Genomic DNA, 20,456 nt, shown 5'->3' with positions numbered 1-20,456 from the left:
AATCTTGTCCCAGGGGTCTGTTAGGCTGTCTTCATTTGTTTTCATTCTTTTTTCTCTATTCTGTTCTGTGGCAGTGGATTCTACCATTCTGTCTTCCAGGTCACTTATCCGCTCTTTTGCCTCAGTTGTTCTGCTATTGATTCCTTCTAGTGTAGTTTTCATTTCAGTTACTGTGCTGTTCTTCTCTGTTTGTTTGTTCTTTAATTCTTCTAGGTCTTTGTTAAACATTCCTTGCATTTTCTCGATCTTCACCTCCATTCTTTTTCCGAGGTCCTGGATCACCTTCACTATCGTTACTCTGAATTCTTTTTCTGGAAGGTTGCCTATCTCCACTTCATTCAGTTGTTTTTCTGGGGCTTTATCTTGTTCCTTCGTCTGGTACGTAGCCTTCTGCCTTTTCATCTTGTCTATCTTTCTGTGAATGTGGTTTTCGTTCCACAGGCTGCAGGACTGTAGTTCTTGCTTCTGCTGTCTGCCCTCTGGTGGATGAGGCTGTCTAAGAGGCTTGTATAAGTTTCCTGATGGGAGGGACTGGTGGTGGGTAGAGCTGACTGTTGCTCTGGTGGGCAGAGCTCAGTGAAACTTTAATCCACTTGTCTGCTGATGGGTGGGGCTGGGTTCCCGCCCTGTTGGTTGTTTGGCCTGAGGCAACCCAACACTGGAGCCTACCCAGCTCTTTGGTGGGGCTAGTGGCAGACTCTGGGAGGGCTCACGCCAAGGAGTACTTCCCAGAACTTCTGCCGCCAGTGTCCTTGTCCCCAAGGTGAGCCACAGCCACCCCCCGCCTCTGCAGGAGACCCTCCAACACTGGCAGGTAGGTCTGGTTCATTCTCCCCTGGGGTCACGGTTCCTTCCCCTGGGTCCCGATGCACACACTACTTTGTGTGTGCCCTCCAAGAGTGGAGTCTCTTTCCCCCAGTCCTGCTAAGTCCTGCAGTCAATTCCCACTAGGCTTCAAAGTCTGATTCTCTAGGAATTCCTCCTGCCGTTGCCGGACCCCCAGGTTGGGAAGCCTGACGTGGGGCTCAGAACCTTCACTCCAGTGGGTGGACTCCTGTGGTCTAAGCGTTCTCCAGTCTATGAGACACCCACCCAGCAGTTACGGGATTTGATTTTATTGTGATTGCGCCCCTCCTGCCGTCTCACTGTGGCCTCTCCTTTGTCTTGGACGTGGGGTGTCTCTTCTGGTGAGTTCCAGTGTCTTCCTGTCGATCACTGTTCAGCAGGTAGTTGTGATCCCCGTGTTCTCGCAAGAGGGACTGAGCACACGTCCTTCTACTCTGCCATCTTGAACCAATGCCCTGTATGTTTTCTCTGCTCCCATATTTACTGTGAGAACCTCATCGAACTCCTGGTGGTTAATCTCACAGTATTGAGGGCCTCCCTGACAGGGTCCCCTGGAGTTTCTGACTCTCAGACTTGTTCACACTGAGCCTCCAGCAATTGAAAAATCACAGTCGGGTTTTCCTGCCTGGCACCGGTTCCCATGGCAGCTTCGAGTCTCTGCCCCAGGAAGCTGGACTCCCTGCGTTCACCCGTCTGTCTCTCCAGTCCTTGGGGGGCAGTGATTTGCCCTGTGACCTCACCTCTCTTACGGCCCAAGAAGAGGTGTTGACTCTTCAGTCTGTTCAGCTTTTCAGTTGTTGTTTGGAGGGAGCAGCGACTGCCAAGCTCTTGACGTGCAGAACTGGAAGCCGGTCCCAAGGTTCTCTGTGTCATAATCTAGCCAAGGCCTTTGGTTCACCTTCTCTGTCACCGGAAGAGGCAAAACTGGGTGTTGGTTAAGTTCTCAGACTTAAATGCAGACCAGGGCTCCCGCCCCAGCTCTGGTAACCCACTGCTGAAGACCTGACAACACTTCCATGTCCTTTCAGAGCCAAAGTTTCCTCGTCTGTGAAATGCAGACACGTCAGAGCTGCTGAGGTTAAACTGAATAATGCTTGGAAACTGCTGTGGACGGTGCTTTGCACACAGAATTCAGTGACAGCTTTTTACCCTTTTGCAAACAAGATGCTAAAGCACGTGCGGGATACGGGGTGGGCGGCGGCGACGAGGCCGCGTCCAGGCACTGACTCTCCTTCTCCAGACACTGGTTTCTGTAAACGACACAGCGGGAGTTGTCGGTCCGCAGTGGGAGCAGAGGGAAAGCCAGGCCGAAGGGGCAGCTGGGGAATCAGACGACCGGCCCCTGCATGGCTGTCAGCAGGTGCCCCATCGCACTCAGGATGTGACCCGGGCCCAGGGCGGGGGCCTCCGTCTCCCCAGCTGGTGTGGAGACCACGGGGCAGGGCGACTGGGAAGCCGCTGTGCCAGGAAACAGCCCTCTGGTCGCTTCCCCACCCTCCCTCCTGGTGCCACCGGGGGTCCCCATGCCATCTCCGCACCCCAAGTCTGCACTGACCCCCTCCGACCTCCAGGGGAGAGACTGGCCACTGCCCTCGGCTTCAAGTGAGGAGGCCTGAGTCCTGGTCTCCCGACACAGCCGCCTCGATCGGGCCCTCGGACAGTCTCTCGCTCCAGGACAGAGTGGGGAGAGAAGCGGACAGAGAAGAAAGCGGTGGAGCCCAGCGGGCCTCCCTGAGCCCGTCCCCCACCCAGCCCGTCCCCACTGAGGCCCCTCCCTGGGCCCAGGCAGGGGGGATGGGCGTCACCTTGTGTTGCAGTCAGTGCCAGGGGACCCCGTGCCCCGCTCCTCCACGGCAGCTGGTGTCGGGGCAGCTGTGAGAACATTGAACGTGCCTGGAAATGAGTGGGGATCAAGGGTGTCTCCCAGTGTACGTGAGGCCTTTTTAAAAGCTGTTTAAGGCAGCAGAATTCATCCAGCACCAGCCAGTTAGCGGGAACAGACCTGAGCACATAACACGAAGGAATTTTTTAATGAGAAGACGTTAACTGTTGTAATTCAGCAAACTGGCTGTTCTCAGAACCCCAAATTCTAATTTATCAATGCCCATAAGATCTTCGGTGAGTGAGGGTCAGGGTTACTCCAGTGGGTCGGCTTTGTTTGTGAAATCCCCACAGTGGCAGCTCCTAGGGAAGCGGGCTGTGCCCCAAGGAGCAAGGTCTCAGTGGAGACTGGGGGGATTGGGAGAGCTGCTGTTTTCTGATGTGACCTGGCAATGAGCATCTTGAGAAATAAACTCTGAGGTCCTGTGAGAACGGCCACGTGGGCTCAGCTGGGTGCAGAGCTGGGAGAAAACAGCCACCACACCGCAGATCCTGCCCCGGACGCGGTCAGCCAGGCCCCTCGCCCGCCCAGCGCGCCTGCCCAGACGGCCTGTCCCTCTGCTCCCACCGGCCTGACGCGTACCCACGCTTCAGAGTGTTCTCCTGGTTGTAAACGTGCTGCTCCTTCTTTACGGAAGCGTGGCAGGTACAGAGCCGTGTACAGAACAAAGTGAAAATCAAATGAGAGGTGGCTGCTGAAGCCTGAACGCATTTCACTGCCTCTGTTCCCGAAGCCTCTTCATGAAACTGTAAACGTGGTACAGTAGTGCATTGTAGCCACTTGGCTCCCGTAACAGTAACGTCAAAGCGGTCCTGTTATTTGGTCATTTTAAGCGCTCCCTCCCTGCAGCTCTCGTTTCCAGCCCTTCCTATCACATCTGCTAACGGATCTCCCACCGCTCGACCACTCTGCTCATTAGGTCCTCAGCTGTACCCGTCGGGGGCGGGGCTGTGAGCCCACGCCCCGAACGCTGCCCCAAGGGGCCCTTGCGATGCCTTCGTGGGCTCCAGCCCCTGGACCCTGGGCCCGGCCAGTTCTGGGCGACCTGATAACAGTTTGCCTGGCTTTTTACGTTTGCATTCGCTCACTACAGGCTGTCCTCTCTTCACATCTCCACCTGCATCTGCGCTTCCGACGATTTCCTTCTTCATCCACCTGCCTTGGGTTGTTTGTTCTTGATTCGGTGTGTGCGTTGCGGACATTCCCCCGGTGTGATGACACACATCTACTGCCCCCCTCCTGAGCGAGAGGGGCTGCCAGCCTCCGGCCGGGGTCCCCCGCCGTGCACGCCCCCGCTCAGCCTTCCCTGCCCGCCTGACCCTCCGTCCTCTGCCCCAAGGATGTCCGTGCAGTGTTGGCACGGCCCTGGGTCCTGCAGAAAACCTTGGCTGGTCCTGCGGGTCCACAGCGCTGCCGCTGCTGCGGTGGCCATGATGGGCAGGGCCCCTGCCCCTGGCCCTGTGCATTTGTGCCTTTAGCTGCCAGATGGACATGCTGAGGTCGGCAGGGAGGGGCTGCTTTCCCAGGAAAAATCACCTCCTGCTGAAGCCAGTCAGAAAGCGCACGGAAGCCAGGGCACGAGGGCCCTTCTGGTCGGCAACAGGAGCCGCCTCCTGCCCGGGTCACAGGAGCCGGAAAGCGTCGTGGGGCGAGCGCCCTGTGCGTAGCATCTCGGAGGGGCCGCGACTGAACCCAGCAGCCAGGAGGGTGCGATCAAGTCGCTGCTGCCAAGGGCTCTAAGGGGGATTCGCACAACTGTGCGTCAGGGGTGCCGCACGGACAGGTGGGACCAAGCCCGGCACGGGACAGAGAGGAGGAAGCACGCCTGTTTCCCTGGAAAGAGCACGCCCACCCCTGCAGGAGGGCTTCCCTAGGAACAAGGACTAAGCTTGGTGAGCAAACGAAGGGCAGCGCCTGCCCACTTCGTGCTGTTGCCTGTGACTCAGATGGAATTCCGGTTCCTGGCAGGGGACTGTTTTCCCCTGAGACGGACACCCTCTTCACTAATTCATGGGCGGCGGCGCTGTCTGTGACCATGTCGTTCGTTGTGTCTGTGGCTCACGTGGGTCGCTCCCGCGAGGATGGCGGGGCCCTGGGGGCAGGGTGCCCAGCGCTCACACTCAACGACCTGGTGGAAGGGATGAGTGAACACCCTGTAGCTCAGACATGCTCGCAGCTGTGAGCACTGAGCGACCTCACTCCTCGGGGCACCGAGTGTCAAGATGCTGGTGGCTGCGGTTCTGTCTGGTTCTTGAACCCCTCCAGCATTTGGGCCGGCACGTCGTTCCCAGGAGGGACCAGAAGATGCGGGTGGGTCCAACGGGAAGACAGGCTCATTCCAGCCAGGCAGAGGGTGGAGTACTTCGTAACCAAGGTGTCTTCATTTCTTTCCGTGGGACCCCACAAAACTGGTTCGTGGGCTGTTGCCAGGAAAGTGAACTGACAGCGCTGCTTCAGGGCAGACAATTCGAAATGAGTACATTCATTATTTCTATGTAAATGACTGTTTGATCTTTTTAACCATTGGTTCTCTTAAGTGGATTTAATATTCCTTCCCCTAATTATCCATTTGTACTACAAGAGCCTGTTACCGTAGGTAACCGGAAAAAATAAACCTCAGTTCAGCTCAAACTATTATAAATTTGGAGTTGGTGAAATGAGTTCATAAGTGTTTTCCTTAAGGTACTTATTACGGGCGGCACGAGGGAGATCCGCGCGCGAAGCTGTTAACGAGCGACCAGCTCAATGAGTGAGGACGAGCCCTTTACCCTTCCAAGTGTCCCGTCTGTGACGGGGTGGCTTCGTGACCCTGCTGGTGCCCCAGCTGCGGGCCACAGCTTGGCTTCGCTGTTTTGCCAGACACAAGGTCCGCGGTGGATGGATGGAGGGACGAGAATCTGTCCAGAGCACACACAGGCAGCAAAGGGACGTGAGCATTTTAAGGGTCTAATCGCACCCTAGATAAACACAGGGGGAGCCTGCAAGCCTCGGGGTCTTCGGTGGAACGCTCCCTGGGGTTGGATCCCTCAGGCTGGCGACAGCCGTTCAGGCCGAGCTCAGCGCTGCCCTCGCAGTTACGAGTCCCGCCCGCCGCAGCCCAGCCCCTGTTCCTCTCCTCGCCCTCACACCTGGGTTTATCTACGGAGAGTGGTTGCACGCAGTCTAATAGGGGCAGCAGGCGCCTTAGCAGGACGAATGCCGCTGAATCTTTGATGCTCTGAAATGAGAACGAAGCAGGGGCTGGAGGTGCAGCCAGACCAGGCCTCTGCTGCCCCCCTGCCGGCCCACCGAGCCACTGGCCACCCCTCAGCCTCTGTTACTGAAGAAACCCGGCCGGCTGTTTATTTTCACTAGGAAATCAAAGCAGGGTCGGTGTTGAGTGAGGGCCGGGCCGTGGAGGCCACACCTTCCGAGAACAGTTCCAAAACCACTTGGTGTCCAGAAGCCCCTGGTGTGGAGCCAGCCTGACCTGTCCCCTGTGCTCCCACTGTCCCGACGGTGCTGCTTCCGGCCGCCTGGCCCCCCCACAGAGCCCTGAGCCCGGGAGCGGGTTTGGGGTGCAGCCGCGTAGGGTGTGGGAGAGCCTGCCATGACCGACCTCAGCCATCCCGCACCCCGCCGCGGGCACCTGGACGAGCGCTCTCGACGGGTGGAGTCCCACCGGCCGGCATCGGGACCCCGACGCAGCCGCCGCTCCAGCTTTTCACCTGCAAAGCCTGGCGGCCGATGGGCCCATGGTGAGGGCAGCTTCCACATGGTGCCTCGGCCTTCGGAGGAGGAGAGGCCTGTTGGGAAAAGAAGCCCACGGCAAAGACGGGCAAAGGTGGAGCTTGAAGGAAACAGGAGACCCCAAGGGGCCTCACTGGTCCCTGTGGAGGCCCGAGGGGAAGGGCCACGTCCACAGAGCCAAGAGGGGTGAGAGCGGCCCTGAGATGTAATCGCAGCGCCTGGTTGGAAGGGTTGGCGCTCGTCTAGGGGGTGCTGAGAGACGACGTGGAGAGGTCGGGGGAGGGAAGGAGTCAGGGGTCGAGCCAGGAGGGCAGCCGTCACTGGGAGGAGATCACGATGAGCAGACAGAGAGGAGGACATGGGGACCCCCCGAGTCTCTGGGACGCGAGGGCCCGGGTCCTAGGTTGACCAGCCCCGAGAAGATAGCCGAGGACTTCCGCGAGACAGGGAATCGTGATGGGTGAACTGTCAGTCCCCACGGCGCCGGACCTCAGGCGAGGGAGCTTGGGGCAGACCTCGGGGTGGAGTGGGCCTGGGGGTGGCCCTCAGATGGACCTCGAGGAGGAACTCTGGGTGGCCTCGGGGTGGCAGGCTCGGGAGGCCCAGCTGGCCATGTTCGGGTTCCGACCTCTGCCAGCTACACGGTCCCTTCGGTTGGAAATGCATTGACTGAGGTTTAAGCACTTCTCCCTGTCAGTGCTAACTTCACCAGCAACACTGAAAGCTTGGACGTGATGGGGCAGCCCCGTCAAACTTCCGAGTGGAAATGGACTTTCTGCCCATCGCCTACATCAGGCCAGAGCAGTCAAGCATGGAGGTGGAGTCAGGACTCTCCAGACATGCAAAGGCTCAAAGACGTACCCGCCGCGTACCTCCTCTCAGGGGGGTACCAGAGGATGCGCTTTGGCAGGAAAATGGAGTAAACTTAGGAGGAGACACCGCGCATCAAGGTGGACGGAGAGCCCCAGAGAGGAGCTGAGAGCCGCTGCGGACCACAGGGCACAGCAGGAGGGCAGAGGCCCCTGCAAGGGGAGGCAGGCCTTGGAAAGGAAACAGGACCGTCCGGTGTGTTTTCAATCTGGAGAAAATACACCATGATTTACAGCAAGCTAAGCAACTTTAGAACGGGGCCATAAAACTTGAGGGAAAAAAGAAAACATTTTATGAGGGAAAAAGATGTAATGCAGTGTAGCCCACAACCTGGCTCGGCAGTGAAGCACCTCCACCTTATCTTAGTAGCTCCAGATTTTACCTCAAAGCGTGACAGCCCTGTTTCTAGAGGAAAGGGATCATGGATGTGGTGGGGATGGTGTCAGAGAACCGAATCCTCAGCTACACAAAGTCATAGAAATGTGTACAGTTACTCCATCAATAAGCCAGCTAAGCACGTTACTTAAAAGTATGGAAGTAACTGTAGCAGAAGGAACAGTTGAGAACTCCTGCCCCTGGGAGATGGGTCGTGGTAGGAATACTGTTTCTTCCTTTATAAGGCTATCTTTTTTGGTTCGTAAAACAAAAATAATTAAAAACATGTTCAGTCACCAAAACTCATTCAAGAAGGAGTAGATAACCTTATGCTGATTACAGAAATTTAATTCATAGTTTAAAACCTTCCGAAAAGAGAACTCCAGTCCCAGATGGTTTCACTGGTGAATTCTACCAAAAGTTTAAGGAAGAAATGATACCAGTCCTGCACGATCTCTTGCAGAAAGTAGACACTTCCAGGATTATCCTGGCACCAAACCAGACAAAGACGCCAAGGAAAGAAAAAAACCGCAGACCAGTGTCTCACATGAACATAGATGCAGAACTCCAACAAAATGTTACTAAACCAAGTACGGCAATGTATAAAAAGGGGACCCGCACACCATGACTAAGCGGAAATTTCAGGAAAGCAAGCCTGATTCAACTTCTGAGAATCAATCAGTGTAATTTACAGTATTAACACAGCAAAGAGGAAGAGCCATCTGGGGCTTCCCTGGTGGTGCAGTGGTTGAGCGTCCGCCTGTCGATGCAGGGGACACGGGTTCGTTCCCCGGTCCGGGAGGATCCCACATGCCGCGGAGCGGCTGGGCCCGTGAGCCATGGCCGCTGAGCCTGCGCGTCCGGAGCCTGTGCTCCGCAACGGGAGAGGCCACAGCAGTGAGAGGCCCGTGTACCGGAAAAAAACTAAAAATAAAAAAAAATAAGAAGAGCCATCTGGTCATCTCAATAGATGTCGAGAAAGCGTTTGACAAAATTCAATACCCATTCACGATTAAAACAAAAACATTCAATTCTAGAAATAGAGGGAATTTCTTTAACCTGGTGGAGAACACCTATTTTAAAAAACCTACAGCTGATGACCTGCGTAAGGAGAAAGATAAATGACAATGCTTCCTCCCTGCCATTGGGAATAAAGCCTATTTATTCAGCATCGTTCTGTAAGTCCTCCTCTGTGCAGTGAAGCAAGAAAAAGAAAGACAAGTATGTGATGGGAAAGGAAGCAGCGAAACTACGAACACACAAAAAATCCCAGGAAATCCACCAAAAAGCCTGTAGAATGAATGAGTGAGTCAGCACCCCCCAGGTGTTATCTATCCGAGAGAAATGAAAGTGTGTCTCCACGAAAGCCCCCCAGCTGCTTGCATCAGCCCCAGACTGGAAAGCACCGCCATGCACACCCACGGATGCAGGGGTAACTGGCACATCCATGCAACAAGCCGTCAGCAATAGAGAACAAAGCAGCACGAGTCTCAGGATACGACGTGGGAAAAGCAGACTCGAAAGTCTACACGCGGCGTGAGTCCGTTTATGAGGCGTCTGGAAAAGGCAGAGGGATCCGTGGTTGCCAGGTTGGGGTGGGGGCGGCCTGGCTGTAAAGAAGCGGTGCGGGGGCCTAGGGGTTGGTAGCGGTGGCCCCGCAGCTCCACCCCCGGCCTCACCGGAGTGCGTATCCTTCCGCGTCAGCCTGTGGGCACGTGTCTTACAGTCCCTGAGAACCCACTCCCCAAACGGGCTTTCCAGGTCGAAGGGTGCGGACCCTTGAAGGCTTTTCAGATGTATCTGTGAGACGTTCGTGCCGGTATATACTCTGCCCAGTGTTCTGGGCTCCTCTCGATCCTTGGCCTGGGGCAGGGGCCCCCGTGACCCCGGCCTGGTGGGGAAGTGGGTGAATCATGGAGCTCCTGAGGCGAACAGCTCAGCAATTTCTGATAAACATGAATACGTTCTTGTCTGCCAGCCCGAGGCTGCCACAGCCCTGGAGGAACGCTGGCGGTTCCATTTGGTTGGTTTCTCGGTGACGGTGGCTAATAGCGTTCACGTAAGGTTTGCAGTCCGGCACGGAATCTGATGTGCGGCCTCGACATTTCTGGATGTGCGGGGACATGGACGGTGTGGCCACACAGCCCACTGCCCTGCGTCCACGTCTGTGGTCAGCTCAGACTCGACGCCGCGGTGACAGAGCTGCTTCCTTGGGGGCAGCCGGCCTTTGGTTCTTGAGTCACAGGTAATTGAAGGATGCCCAGTGACCCTTTCGGAAGGAGAGGGGAGGAACCCAGCGCCCAGGGCAACGCCTGCTGGAGCATCACGCACAGACTCTCAGGCTGGTACCGAGATCCCGTCCGGGGGAGGGGGCGCGGCGTCCTGTGGCCTTTCCCTGGGAAGGGAAGTCTCCCGTGGGACCAGGCAGGACCCAGGGCCCTGGGGGAGGTGGCGGTGCCTCACGGGAGCCCTGGCGGAGCCCATGAGCGGCACCAGTGCAGGCTGTGCCGGGGGAGCTGCAGCCTGGGGAGAAGGCCCTGCCTCCAGTGCTGGGGGCCCTGCCCACCCCCATCCAGCTGCCACCTCAGCCCCACAGCTGTGCTTCTGGCCTCCTGCCCTAGAGGACGACCGGGCCACCCCAGGGCTCCGCAGCCGCCGAGGCCAGTTCTGGGCCACCCGCACCTCCCTGTCCCTTCTCCCCGCTCCTCAGGAACCCCCTTGACTGTGCGGGACCCTCCCTCCCACCCCCAGCCCGGCTCTTGCACCCCCAGTGAGAACCCCCCGCACCTGGTCCCGGTGAGTGGCGGGCCTGCGATGGTCACGCGTGGTCCAGCCTGCGGAGCCCAGGGGTTCCTTACAGCAGATGCTGCGCCCTCAGCTCCCCGCACCCACGGGTGGCCGGAGGCGGAGGGGCCGAGAGGGGGTCAGGGCTCCAGTGTGGTAGCGGCCCAGCCAGAGAAAGGGGCTCTGGGTCCTGGGATTCCCTTTGCTGCTCCTTTGTTTCCTCTGTGGAGCCGAAAGGTGCTTGTGATTCTGAAGGGGGAGCCCTTTCCCTGGGCTCTGGGGGTCGCTGGTCCATTTGAGTGGCTCTGGCACGTTCCAGGCCGTCTTCCTGGGGTCAGAGGTGGCCCTGCGGTTCTCATGGGAACACCCCCGGGGGACGCGAAGGGTGGTGTGGAGGTGAGAGGGTCCCACCCACCGAGACCAGACACGGAGGTCCCCCACTGCCCGCGACCGTCCCAGGGTGTAGGGTCCACCTTCTCTCCCTCCAGAAACGATCGCTCCGGAGTCTCCGTGTCCCCCACAAGCCCCTGAGACCCGAGCCCTCCCCTCCCACCCCGACAGCTGAGGGGGGCGGCAGCCGTTAGCAGACGCCCCGTCCGGCCCCGATAGTCAGCCCTCGGAGGGAGCGGAGGGCACGAAGAGCAGACGACTGGGGCCCCCAGCCTCGAGCCGGGCAGGCGGGGTGTGAAAGGTCCTCTCGGCTCGGGCAGGGGCGGCGTCGCCCCGCGGCCGGCGCACAGCAGCCCGTGCGGGGCAGCTATGGCCTAATTACCGGCGTCAGTGAAAGTGCAGGCAGTGGGGCCTTCAGAAGTGGGTGAACCAGCGAAACATAGATTTACCGCTGACCCAGTTTTGGCCAAATAGGCCAGATGTGTCAAATTATGATAAATCAGCGTCATTTTCTGGACTAAAAGTTCCAGAAAGAGCTGCCTCCAGTGAACCTCCTGGCTGGTCCTGAAGGGGGTGAGGGGAGGCGCTCACAGTACGTGCCTCTTCCCGGACCCACCGGATGGGTCTGGCTCCAGGCCGGAGCGCTGAGGTCGCTCCTCCAGCACGGGGCGGGCGGACTGGGGGACCTTTGTCCCTCCCCGCCACCAGCACACGTGGCCGCAGCCCACCTGAAAGGGGGCCAGCGGCTGCACTTGGCCCAGGGATGACGGGGGACCCAGAGCCCCAGGTCGGCCTGGACGAACGGGCGTCGTCGGGGGTGCTCCTGGGGCGGTGGGTCACGGGACCCCCAAGCACCCCTTGGGCTGAGGTCATCAGAGTCCCGAGCAGGTGAGGCAGGTACGACCTGGGGCTCCACCTTCCTCTCCCGCTCACTGACCAGCAGGTCCCCTTCCCCCACCCAGGTTTCCAACCCTGTCAGTCCCCGCGGCCCCAGCTGCGTCTTCCTGCCTAAATCCTGGAGCTGCTCTGTCCTAAGGCCCCAGGCCCAGCGGGACACCCCTGCTGGCTCCTGTCCAGGGCCCGTGCCAGGTGGTCAGAGGCCCGGGGCATCAGCGCTGCCTGGGAGGTGCTGTAACCTCTCAGAGCCGGACAAGGGTGTGCCCCAGGCTCACCCTCAAAGCTTGGAGCGCCCACCCCCCCACACACACACACCCCCCCCCCCCCCGCTGCTCGGGAGTGGACTCGGCTTTTCCACCTGTGCGCCCCACGAGCGGGTCCGAGACCGAGATGGGGTGGGAGCCCTTCGTCCAGCTGGAGCCGCCATCACCTCTGTTTGAGGATGGACCTGCCCAGTGACATTCAGGGCTTTATCCTAAAGCTGTGACCTTCCCCGGGGCCCACCCTTATGTCCGGGGCCACGCGGGGAAGTAAGCACACGGCAGGGTTTTCCAGGCGCACGACCGGGAGGGTGACTGATGTCGAGGCCAAGGCGCTGGGCTCAGACAGCTCATTAATGAGAACGCCAGGCTCCGCTCGATACGCGTAAAGCGCCCTGGGCACTGGGCGGCTGGCTCAGAAAGTGCAAATCGGAGAGGTTAGCGGGAGTCGGGGTGCCCCAGGTTCCCCGTTGACAAGTTGGTGTCCGGCTTGGGGAGCAGCCCTGCGGGGTCCTGCCCACCTCTGTGCCCTCAGGACACCGAGGCCAGTGCTGCAAATGTCTTCTGAACCACGACCTGCCCCCCGTTGGGAGCACCAGGCGGGTCCTCACCTCCGGTCCGCGTGGCGATGGAAGCTCACCACTTCTTGCTGGGCGGGGACTCAGAGGGACGTGAGCCAGGTGGGGGTGGTGCAAGGCCCCGGGTCCCCTCACGCCGTGTGAGCTGTGCCGAGACTGACAGCAGAGAGCATCAGGGGCGTCCGCTGAGTCTGGTGTGTTCCCCTGACCTTTCCTTCTGTTCCTCAGCAGTGATAGAGGTAACCTGGGGAGGGGACTTGGGCTGGCTGGGGGCTCGGGGGCAAAGGTGAGACGTGGCCAGACGGGGGCAGCTGGGGAGGTCTGCACGCTCTCTGGCTTCCGCTCTGGACGCCCCTGCACACGGAGCCCCGACACCGGGGTCCTCGCTCACTGTCCACACCCAGCCAGCCACACTCTGGGATTAATTAATAAGTCTTTTTTAAAAACTAGCTTTGCTGGGCTTCCCCGGTGACGCAGTGGTTGAGAGTCCGCCTGCCGATGCAGGGGACAAGGGTTCGTGCCCCGGTCCGGGAAGATCCCACATGCCGCGGAGCGGCTGGGCCCGTGAGCCATGGCCGCTGAGCCTGCGTGTCCAGAGCCTGTGCTCCGCAACGGGAGAGGCCGCAGCAGTGGGAGGCCCGCGTACTGCAAAAACAAAACTAAACAAAAGCTTTGCTGATATATAATCCACACGCTGTACAATTTGCCCAGTTTGAGTGTACGATTCAGCGGGTTTTCATACGTTCGCAGGTTGTGCTGCCATCACCACCGTCTGATTTTAGAGCATTTCCACCTCGCAAAAGAGACCCAGTGCCTTCAGCACTCACTGCCCGGCCCCATCTCTCCCCCCACCAGCCCCAAGCAACCACGGATCAACTTTGTCTTTATAGATTTCCTTGTTCTGGATCCGTAAGAACAGAACCACCCAGCACGTGTCTTGTGTAACTGGATCCTTTCACTCTGAACTATCTTCAGGGTTCGTGTGTGTTGTAACAGGAATGAGCGCTTCATTCGTTTCCGTGGCCCAATAATGTCCCATCGTATGGCGCTACCAAGTTTTGTTGATCCATTAATCATCGGATGGACATTTGGGTTGTTTCCACTTCTTGTGAGTCATGCGGCCACGAACATCCGTGTGCAGTTTCTTTGTGCACGTGCATATTGACTTCTCTGGGCTCACGGCAGGGGTGGAATTGCAGGGTCATGTGAGGAACTGTATGAGGAACAGCCAGGCTCTTGTCCAAAGTGACTGGACGGTTGCATGTTCCCATCAGCAGTGCACGAGGCTCTAATTTCTCCAACACTTGTCGTCTGCGCTGTCATTCTGGCCGTGCTGGTGGGTGTGAAGTGGGACCTTCGAGTGGGTTTGATCTGCACTTCCCTGATGATTAACGGTGTTGAGCCCCGTTTCATGCGCTTCTTGGCCACTTGTGTATCTTCTTCAGAGAAAGGTCTATTCAGATCCCTTGCCAATTTTTTTAATTGGGTTGTTTGTCTTTTTTATGGTTGAGTCGTAGGAATTCTTTCTGTATTCTAGATACAAGTCCCTATCGTATATGATTTGTAAATATATTCTCCCATTCTGCGCATTGTCTTTAAAGACCTCATCTCCAAAAAGTCACCTTCTGAGGTACTAACAGTCAGGGCTTGAACAGAAGGGTTTGGAAGAGGAGCATTTCAGGCCATAACAGTGTCCTTGGAAGCGATTACGTTTTAAATTTGATTAAGTTTAATTCATCTTTTTTATCTTGTTTGCTCCTGCTTTTGGTATCACATCTAAGAAGACTCTGGGGTCACTGGTTTTCAGCCTGAAGACCTTCCTTTCGAGTTCTTGTAAGGCAGCTCTCGGTCTTGTTTATCTGGGCAAGTCTTTATGTCACCCTCATTTTTTAATGACAGCATTGCTGGATGTAGGATTCTCGGGTGTCTTCTGAGCACTTTGAACACGCTGCCCACTGCTTTCTGCTGAGATGTAGGCGTAATCTCACCAGAGTGAGCTCTCAGGTGACCTATCGCTGTCTCTGCTGCTTCCAAGGTTTCCTCCTTGTCTTTGGTGGTCAGCATTTTTCCTGTGATGTCTTTTCCCTGCTGGAGCTCAGTGAGCTTCCTGGGTGTGTAGGTCCTTGTTTTTCAATAGATTTGGAAGTTTTCAGCCACGGTTTCTCAAACACTCTTCTCCTCCTCTCCTCTCCCCTTCCTGCTGGTACCTGGATTCCTTGGTTCCAGCACGATCCTTGCGTCCCTCTGTTTTCAGCCTGCGTAATCGTCACCAGTCGATCTTCAAGTTCACCAAACCTTTTCTCTGACAGTTTACATCCACTGCTGAGCTCCTATAGTGAATTTTTTGTTATTGTACTTTTCAACTTCAAAATTTCCACTTGGTTCTTTTTAAATTTTTCTTTATTGATATTCTCCATCTGATGGAATGGATTGTCATCATACCTTCCACTACTTCTTCTTCTTTTTTTTTTTTTTGCGGTATGCGGGCCTCTCACTGCTGTGGCCTCTCCCACTGAGGAGCACAGGCTCCAGACGCGCAGGCTCAGCGGCCATGGCTCACGGGCCCAGCCGCTCCGCGGCACGTGGGATCCTCCCGGACCGGGGCACGAACCCGTGTCCCCTGCATCGGCAGGCGGACTCTCAACCACTGTGCCACCAGGGAAGCCCCCTCCACTACTTCTTTAATCAAGTTCTCCTTAGTTCTGTGAATGTATTTATAATGGCAATTTTGAAACTTTTTGTTAAATCTGACGTTTGGTCTCATTGGCAGTTTTTGTTGCCTGATTTCTGATGTATGGGTCATACTTCACTGTTTTTTGCCTGCACTATGATTTTTTTATTGAAAACTAGACATTTTAGACAATACAATTTAGGAACACTGGATATTGCCTTCCCCTGCCCCCCAGTTCGGGGCACATTACTGTCATTTGCTTGTTTAGTGATTGGTTGGATTATTTTAGTGAAGTCTATTCCTGCCCTGCCCCCTGCCCCCCCCCCACACACACACACACGCACGCATGCACGCACGCACGCACGCACGCAGGCACACATGTTCAGCCCTTGGCGCTGCTCCTCCCAGTCACTCTGGGAGGACACTGCTTTTGGTAGCACTTGGGTCTCTTTCCCTGAGGGAACTTTGAAAGTCCTCTAATTGCTGGCTGACTGCTCTATTGTTTTCAGCTGCCCTTGGGCATAAATTCCTCTAGCAGCCAATCCAGCCGCATCGCGGCTCTCAGGATGGAACAGTTTCTGAGGTCAGTGCTGACCCCAGGAGGGCTCCTCCAGTTCTGCACCCCAGTTCTCTCCTGCAAACTGGCCACCCCACAGCCTAGGCTGTGTCTTCATTAGGTCCACAAACGTCCTCTTGTTTTCCTTCACTGCAACCTCTACCACTCTTGAGAGCACCCTTGGGTTTGAACTTCACCACTTTCTGTTGCAAATGAAGTCGGTTCCTCTGGGAAGTGATTAGGGGCATCTCACTTACAGTCTGCGTCTCCGCTACACAGCATCTCTGTGCCAGGGCTCTGTGCCTGGGGGTGGGGCAGTGGCAAGCTCCTTCCTTGGTGACCCTCATTCTCTGAGCTGAGTGCCCTGCAGAGAGACGGGGAGCCAGCGGGCTGAGGTCCTCTCCGTCGTCTCTCCTGGCATGGAACCACCCTCACAAGCTGGGGCGAGGGCTCTGGGGGTCCCGGCGTCCTCAAGGTACAGCCTCCATTCCACTGCAGGAGTAGGGGCTGTGTGGGAGCAGGTGTCCCTCTTCCCAGCTGCACTCTCCGGGGACTCAGCCCACGGGGACAGGGAGCCCCGCGTTGATGGCTGCAGCCTCTGGACTGGAGCCGCCTCCTCGCTGAGCTGGGACGCTGGGGGAGTCTCGGTTCAAATACCAAAGACTCTCCTTTTTAAACCAATTTCCACAGATTTTCTTGAATACATTTTTCATTTTCTTCTGTCCTTAGAAGTGTTTCCAGAGACTTTAAGTGGTTGTTTTTTAACGATTTTCTCTGGTTTTGCTGGGGAGCTGGTCAGCTGAGCTCTGATTGCTCTCCTGTGGGAAGCCAACCTCCCAGTAAATTTTTGTGTTGTTTTTCTTTTTACAGGAATTGGGCTTTTTTGGTTTACAACCCTTGCCCTTACAGTGGCACATGTGCACGGGTGGGCGTCAGGAGGAAGGGCAGCCCGGGAGGGACAGGCCTCCCTGCCCCCAACACGTGTCCCCTTCTCCCCCCCCCAGGGCGAGTGCTCCCCCAAGTGCCGCAACCTATTTGTGCTGGAGACGGTGTGCGTGGCCTGGTTCTCCTTCGAGTTCCTGCTGCGCTCGCTGCAGGCTGAGAGCAAGTGTGCCTTCCTGCGGACACCGCTCAACATCATCGACATCCTGGCCATCCTGCCCTTCTACGTGTCGCTGCTCGTGGGCCTGGCGGCGCGGCCGGGCGCAGGCGGCAACAAGCTGCTGGAGCGCGCGGGGCTGGTGCTGCGGCTGTTGCGCGCGCTGCGCGTGCTCTACGTGATGCGCCTGGCGCGCCACTCGCTGGGGCTGCGCTCGCTCGGCCTGACCGTGCGCCGCTGCGCGCGCGAGTTCGGGCTGCTTCTGCTCTTCCTCTGCGTGGCCATGGCCCTCTTTGCGCCACTCGTGCACCTGGCCGAGCGCGAGCTGGGCGCACGCCGCGACTTCTCCAGCGTGCCGGCCAGCTACTGGTGGGCCGTCATCTCCATGACCACCGTGGGCTACGGCGACATGGTGCCGCGCAGCCTCCCCGGGCAGGTGGTGGCGCTCAGCAGCATTCTCAGCGGCATCCTGCTCATGGCCTTCCCGGTCACCTCCATCTTCCACACCTTCTCGCGCTCCTACTCAGAGCTCAAGCAGCAGCAGCAGCGCGCCGCCAGCCCCGAGCCCGCCCTGCGCGAGGACAGCACGCACTCCGCCTCTGCCTGCGCCTCCGCCGCGGAGGACGACGGCTCGCAGGGCCCCGACGGTGCCGGCCCGGCCGGGGACTCCGCGGCCGGGCTGTGGGCATCCGCGGGGCCGCCCTGACCCGGCGGGGACGCGGCACCGGCGAAGAGGCTGCTCCCCTGGAGCTCCAGGACCAGACCGCATTCTCGCCTCCCGCCGCGCACGGAGGGACGGGGACGACTTGGGGGCCCGGCTCCCTTTGCCGTGCATGTTGCTCGCCCCGCACAGCCCAGAACTTGGCCCGGGGCTGACCCCGGCCTGAATCGGGGATCACAGCCATCCTGTGCTTTGAGAGAGTTGAACTCCAAGGAGCGTCACCAGCCTGTCGTCCGCTTTCCTTTTGTCTCTGGACTTTTGACTCCGTGATGGCCAGCTAAAAGTAAATTCAGCGATCCCAGAAGCTCCAAGCCTGTAGCTCATCCCCAGGCCTCACCTTGACCTTCCCCTGCGCGTCACTGGTGGGACGCAGTGGGGGTGGGGCGCAGTCCCTTCCTGCGCCCGCCGTGTCACCCACTGCAGAAGCCCACATCGCTGCCAAGCGATAGGGACAGAGGTGTGACACTGATGCTCACAGCACGCCAGTTCCTTCAGGGGAGGGAGGTCCCAGCCCTGACCTCTGACCTCCCTTCCCCAGCACAAGCTCCGTGGGGATCTTCCGGGATCCCTCCTCATCTGTTCGCCCCTGAAAATGCCCGGCAAAGCTGAAGGCCTGCACATCAGCCGGCCCCACCCTCCCCTCGGGCGCCCCGCCCGGGGTGACTGAGCTGCTTCTCTGGAGGCCAGAGGAATCTATGCTCGTCACATCGCTCGTCACCCAGCACGGCTGGTCGTCCGGGAAGAACCGCTTCCTCCTGTGGGGCGGGGAGGCCTTGCCGATTTTCCCTGCAAGGGTTCGGTCAGCGGTGGAGTAACCCAAGGCAGCTGTCCCCTGTCCTCCCCGCCCCGCCCCCCCCCCCCCCCCCGCGCTGCAGTGGCTCTGAGGGCACCTAGGCACCCTGCAAGACCAGAGGCCACCTCGAGTCACGGGATGGGGTGCCCGTCGGCCATCCTGCTGGGAACCGCGGGTGTGTGGGGAGGGGCGGAGCACACCCACTGCCCACCACGTGGGCGGAGCGCCAGCCGCTGGCTTGTCTGTTCCGTCTCCCCACCGCCACCCCCGACCCTCCCCCCCCCACCGTCCCTCCGGCTGCGCTCTGGAAGGCTCCGCTAGCTGTGGCCTCGGTTGCCCATCTGGGTTGGGGGCCGGGAACTGGCCAGGTCCCCGCCGGCCTGCTCCCTCATGCACGCCAAGGAAACCCAGACTGGAGGCACCCCTGTGGGACAGCTCTGTGCGTCTCCTGCAAGACGTGGTGTTGCCATCGCTGCCTCCTTGGCCACCTGCTGAAAACGCTCGAAAGCACTGCAGGAGGGAGGCCAGGAGACTGAGTTCGCGAATGCAGCTGTCTCAACCCCCCAAGTGCTGTGCAGAGAGCCAAGGTCAGTTCCCGCCGACTCACGACTCGCTGACGCGGGGGCACTGGGTTTGCTCTGGCCACCAAACCAGTGGGCAGGCTGCGTGGGCCAGGCACCCCCCTCTGCACCTGAGTTTCCCCATCGGTACAACCAGAGTGATCCCGAAGAACCCTCTGGCTCCACAGCCCCAACATGCAGGATCCTGGTCCCCGCCAGAGCTGTCTGGTTGACCCCAAAACGTCTGCAAAGCGTTTAGGGGGTGACTTGTGCTGTGCCATTCCAGGAATCAGCCAGCGCTCCCCTTCCCCTCGGGGCTGCTTTCTGCACAGGCTGTGCATCCTCCCTTGGGCCCCGACAGGCCCTCCCCCACCCCCCAGCTGACCCGCGTGTGCCACTCAGACTGAACAGGGCAGCTCCAGGGCTGAACATGCTCCACTGTCAATGTTGAGGGTTGGAAACCCCCACATTTGCTCCCAAAATAGCCCCAATTCCTGCACGCCTTATCTTCGGGGAAAATGCATCCCCCGCCCCTGCCCGCGCGCACGCGCGCGCGCACACACACACACACACACACACACACACACATAGTTTCTTCTTGGCCAGCTGGATACCAGGGCTGGGGTGGTGAGGGCAGCTCGAGAGCCGTGGGCAGGGTGCCGGCACCGTTCGCAGCTCTTTATCTGCTCAGAGCTTTCAGAAGCTCAACTGAACGAGATGAACTTTCTCACGCACCCCAGGAGCTGGGGCAACAGCACCATTTTGTTCCCATTTCCAAAATGCTATCCTCGTTGAGAGGAAGAGCTATAAAAATAAATAGGACATTTAGGGTTTGGGGGGGAAAGTGACCTTCATGTATTTTTTTCACTAGAAGCCCCACTTCTCGTGGGGCTATTAAAAACGTCTGCCCTTTCCCCGGTGGATGGCTGTGCCCAGAGCTCGGGGTTCAGAGCTCTCTCGGCCGGGGCAGCAGCTGGGCCTGTGAAACAGCTCTCTCTTCTCTGTGTCTGAAGCGCAGCTCTAGGGCTCGCTCCCCGGAGGAACACAGGAGCCTGTTCAGTGCCGTTTCCCGGCTCAGTAGTGAAGTCCCCAAAAGGCACCTTCATGGTTTTTTTTTTAGTATTTGAACTTCTACGGCATTAATTTTTTAATTAAAGTAAGTTATTTTCAATTAACACATTATCAGAAGGAAAACAAAATCTACCCCCAGAGCAGGACCCCTGTCCTGCGTGATTCAGTACATGGGCTCCAGGGTCCACACCGAGGCTCCCTGCTGCCTGGGGCGGCCACATCGGATGTCACCACCTTTGATCAGCTCACTCAGACTCTCCGAGGCCAGCGCTACAGACTGGGGTGACTCACTGAAAAAACGTAAAATATATCACTTCCGCGTATTTCGACTTTGTTGATTCTTTTGCTCTTGCCCTCAGCAGAAATACTCTCCA

General features: G+C 58.1%; 1 protein-coding gene across 1 annotated transcript in view; it reads left to right on the top strand.

The window, feature by feature from the left end:
- The window catches only part of KCNG2 (potassium voltage-gated channel modifier subfamily G member 2), a 32,647-nt gene extending 14,459 nt beyond the window's left edge, over positions 1-18,188 (top strand). The window contains 1 exon segment of the mRNA XM_032603656.1: positions 16,843-18,188. Coding sequence (XP_032459547.1) covers positions 16,843-17,643 — 801 coding nt within the window. The 3' untranslated portion in view covers positions 17,644-18,188.
- The last annotated feature ends 2,268 nt before the right edge of the window (positions 18,189-20,456 follow it).

The sequence above is a fragment of the Phocoena sinus genome, chromosome 14, assembly GCF_008692025.1.
Source record: "Phocoena sinus isolate mPhoSin1 chromosome 14, mPhoSin1.pri, whole genome shotgun sequence".
NCBI lineage: Eukaryota > Metazoa > Chordata > Mammalia > Artiodactyla > Phocoenidae > Phocoena > Phocoena sinus.
Note: the sequence above shows the minus strand (reverse complement) of the source record. Positions and strands in the feature narration are given on the sequence as shown.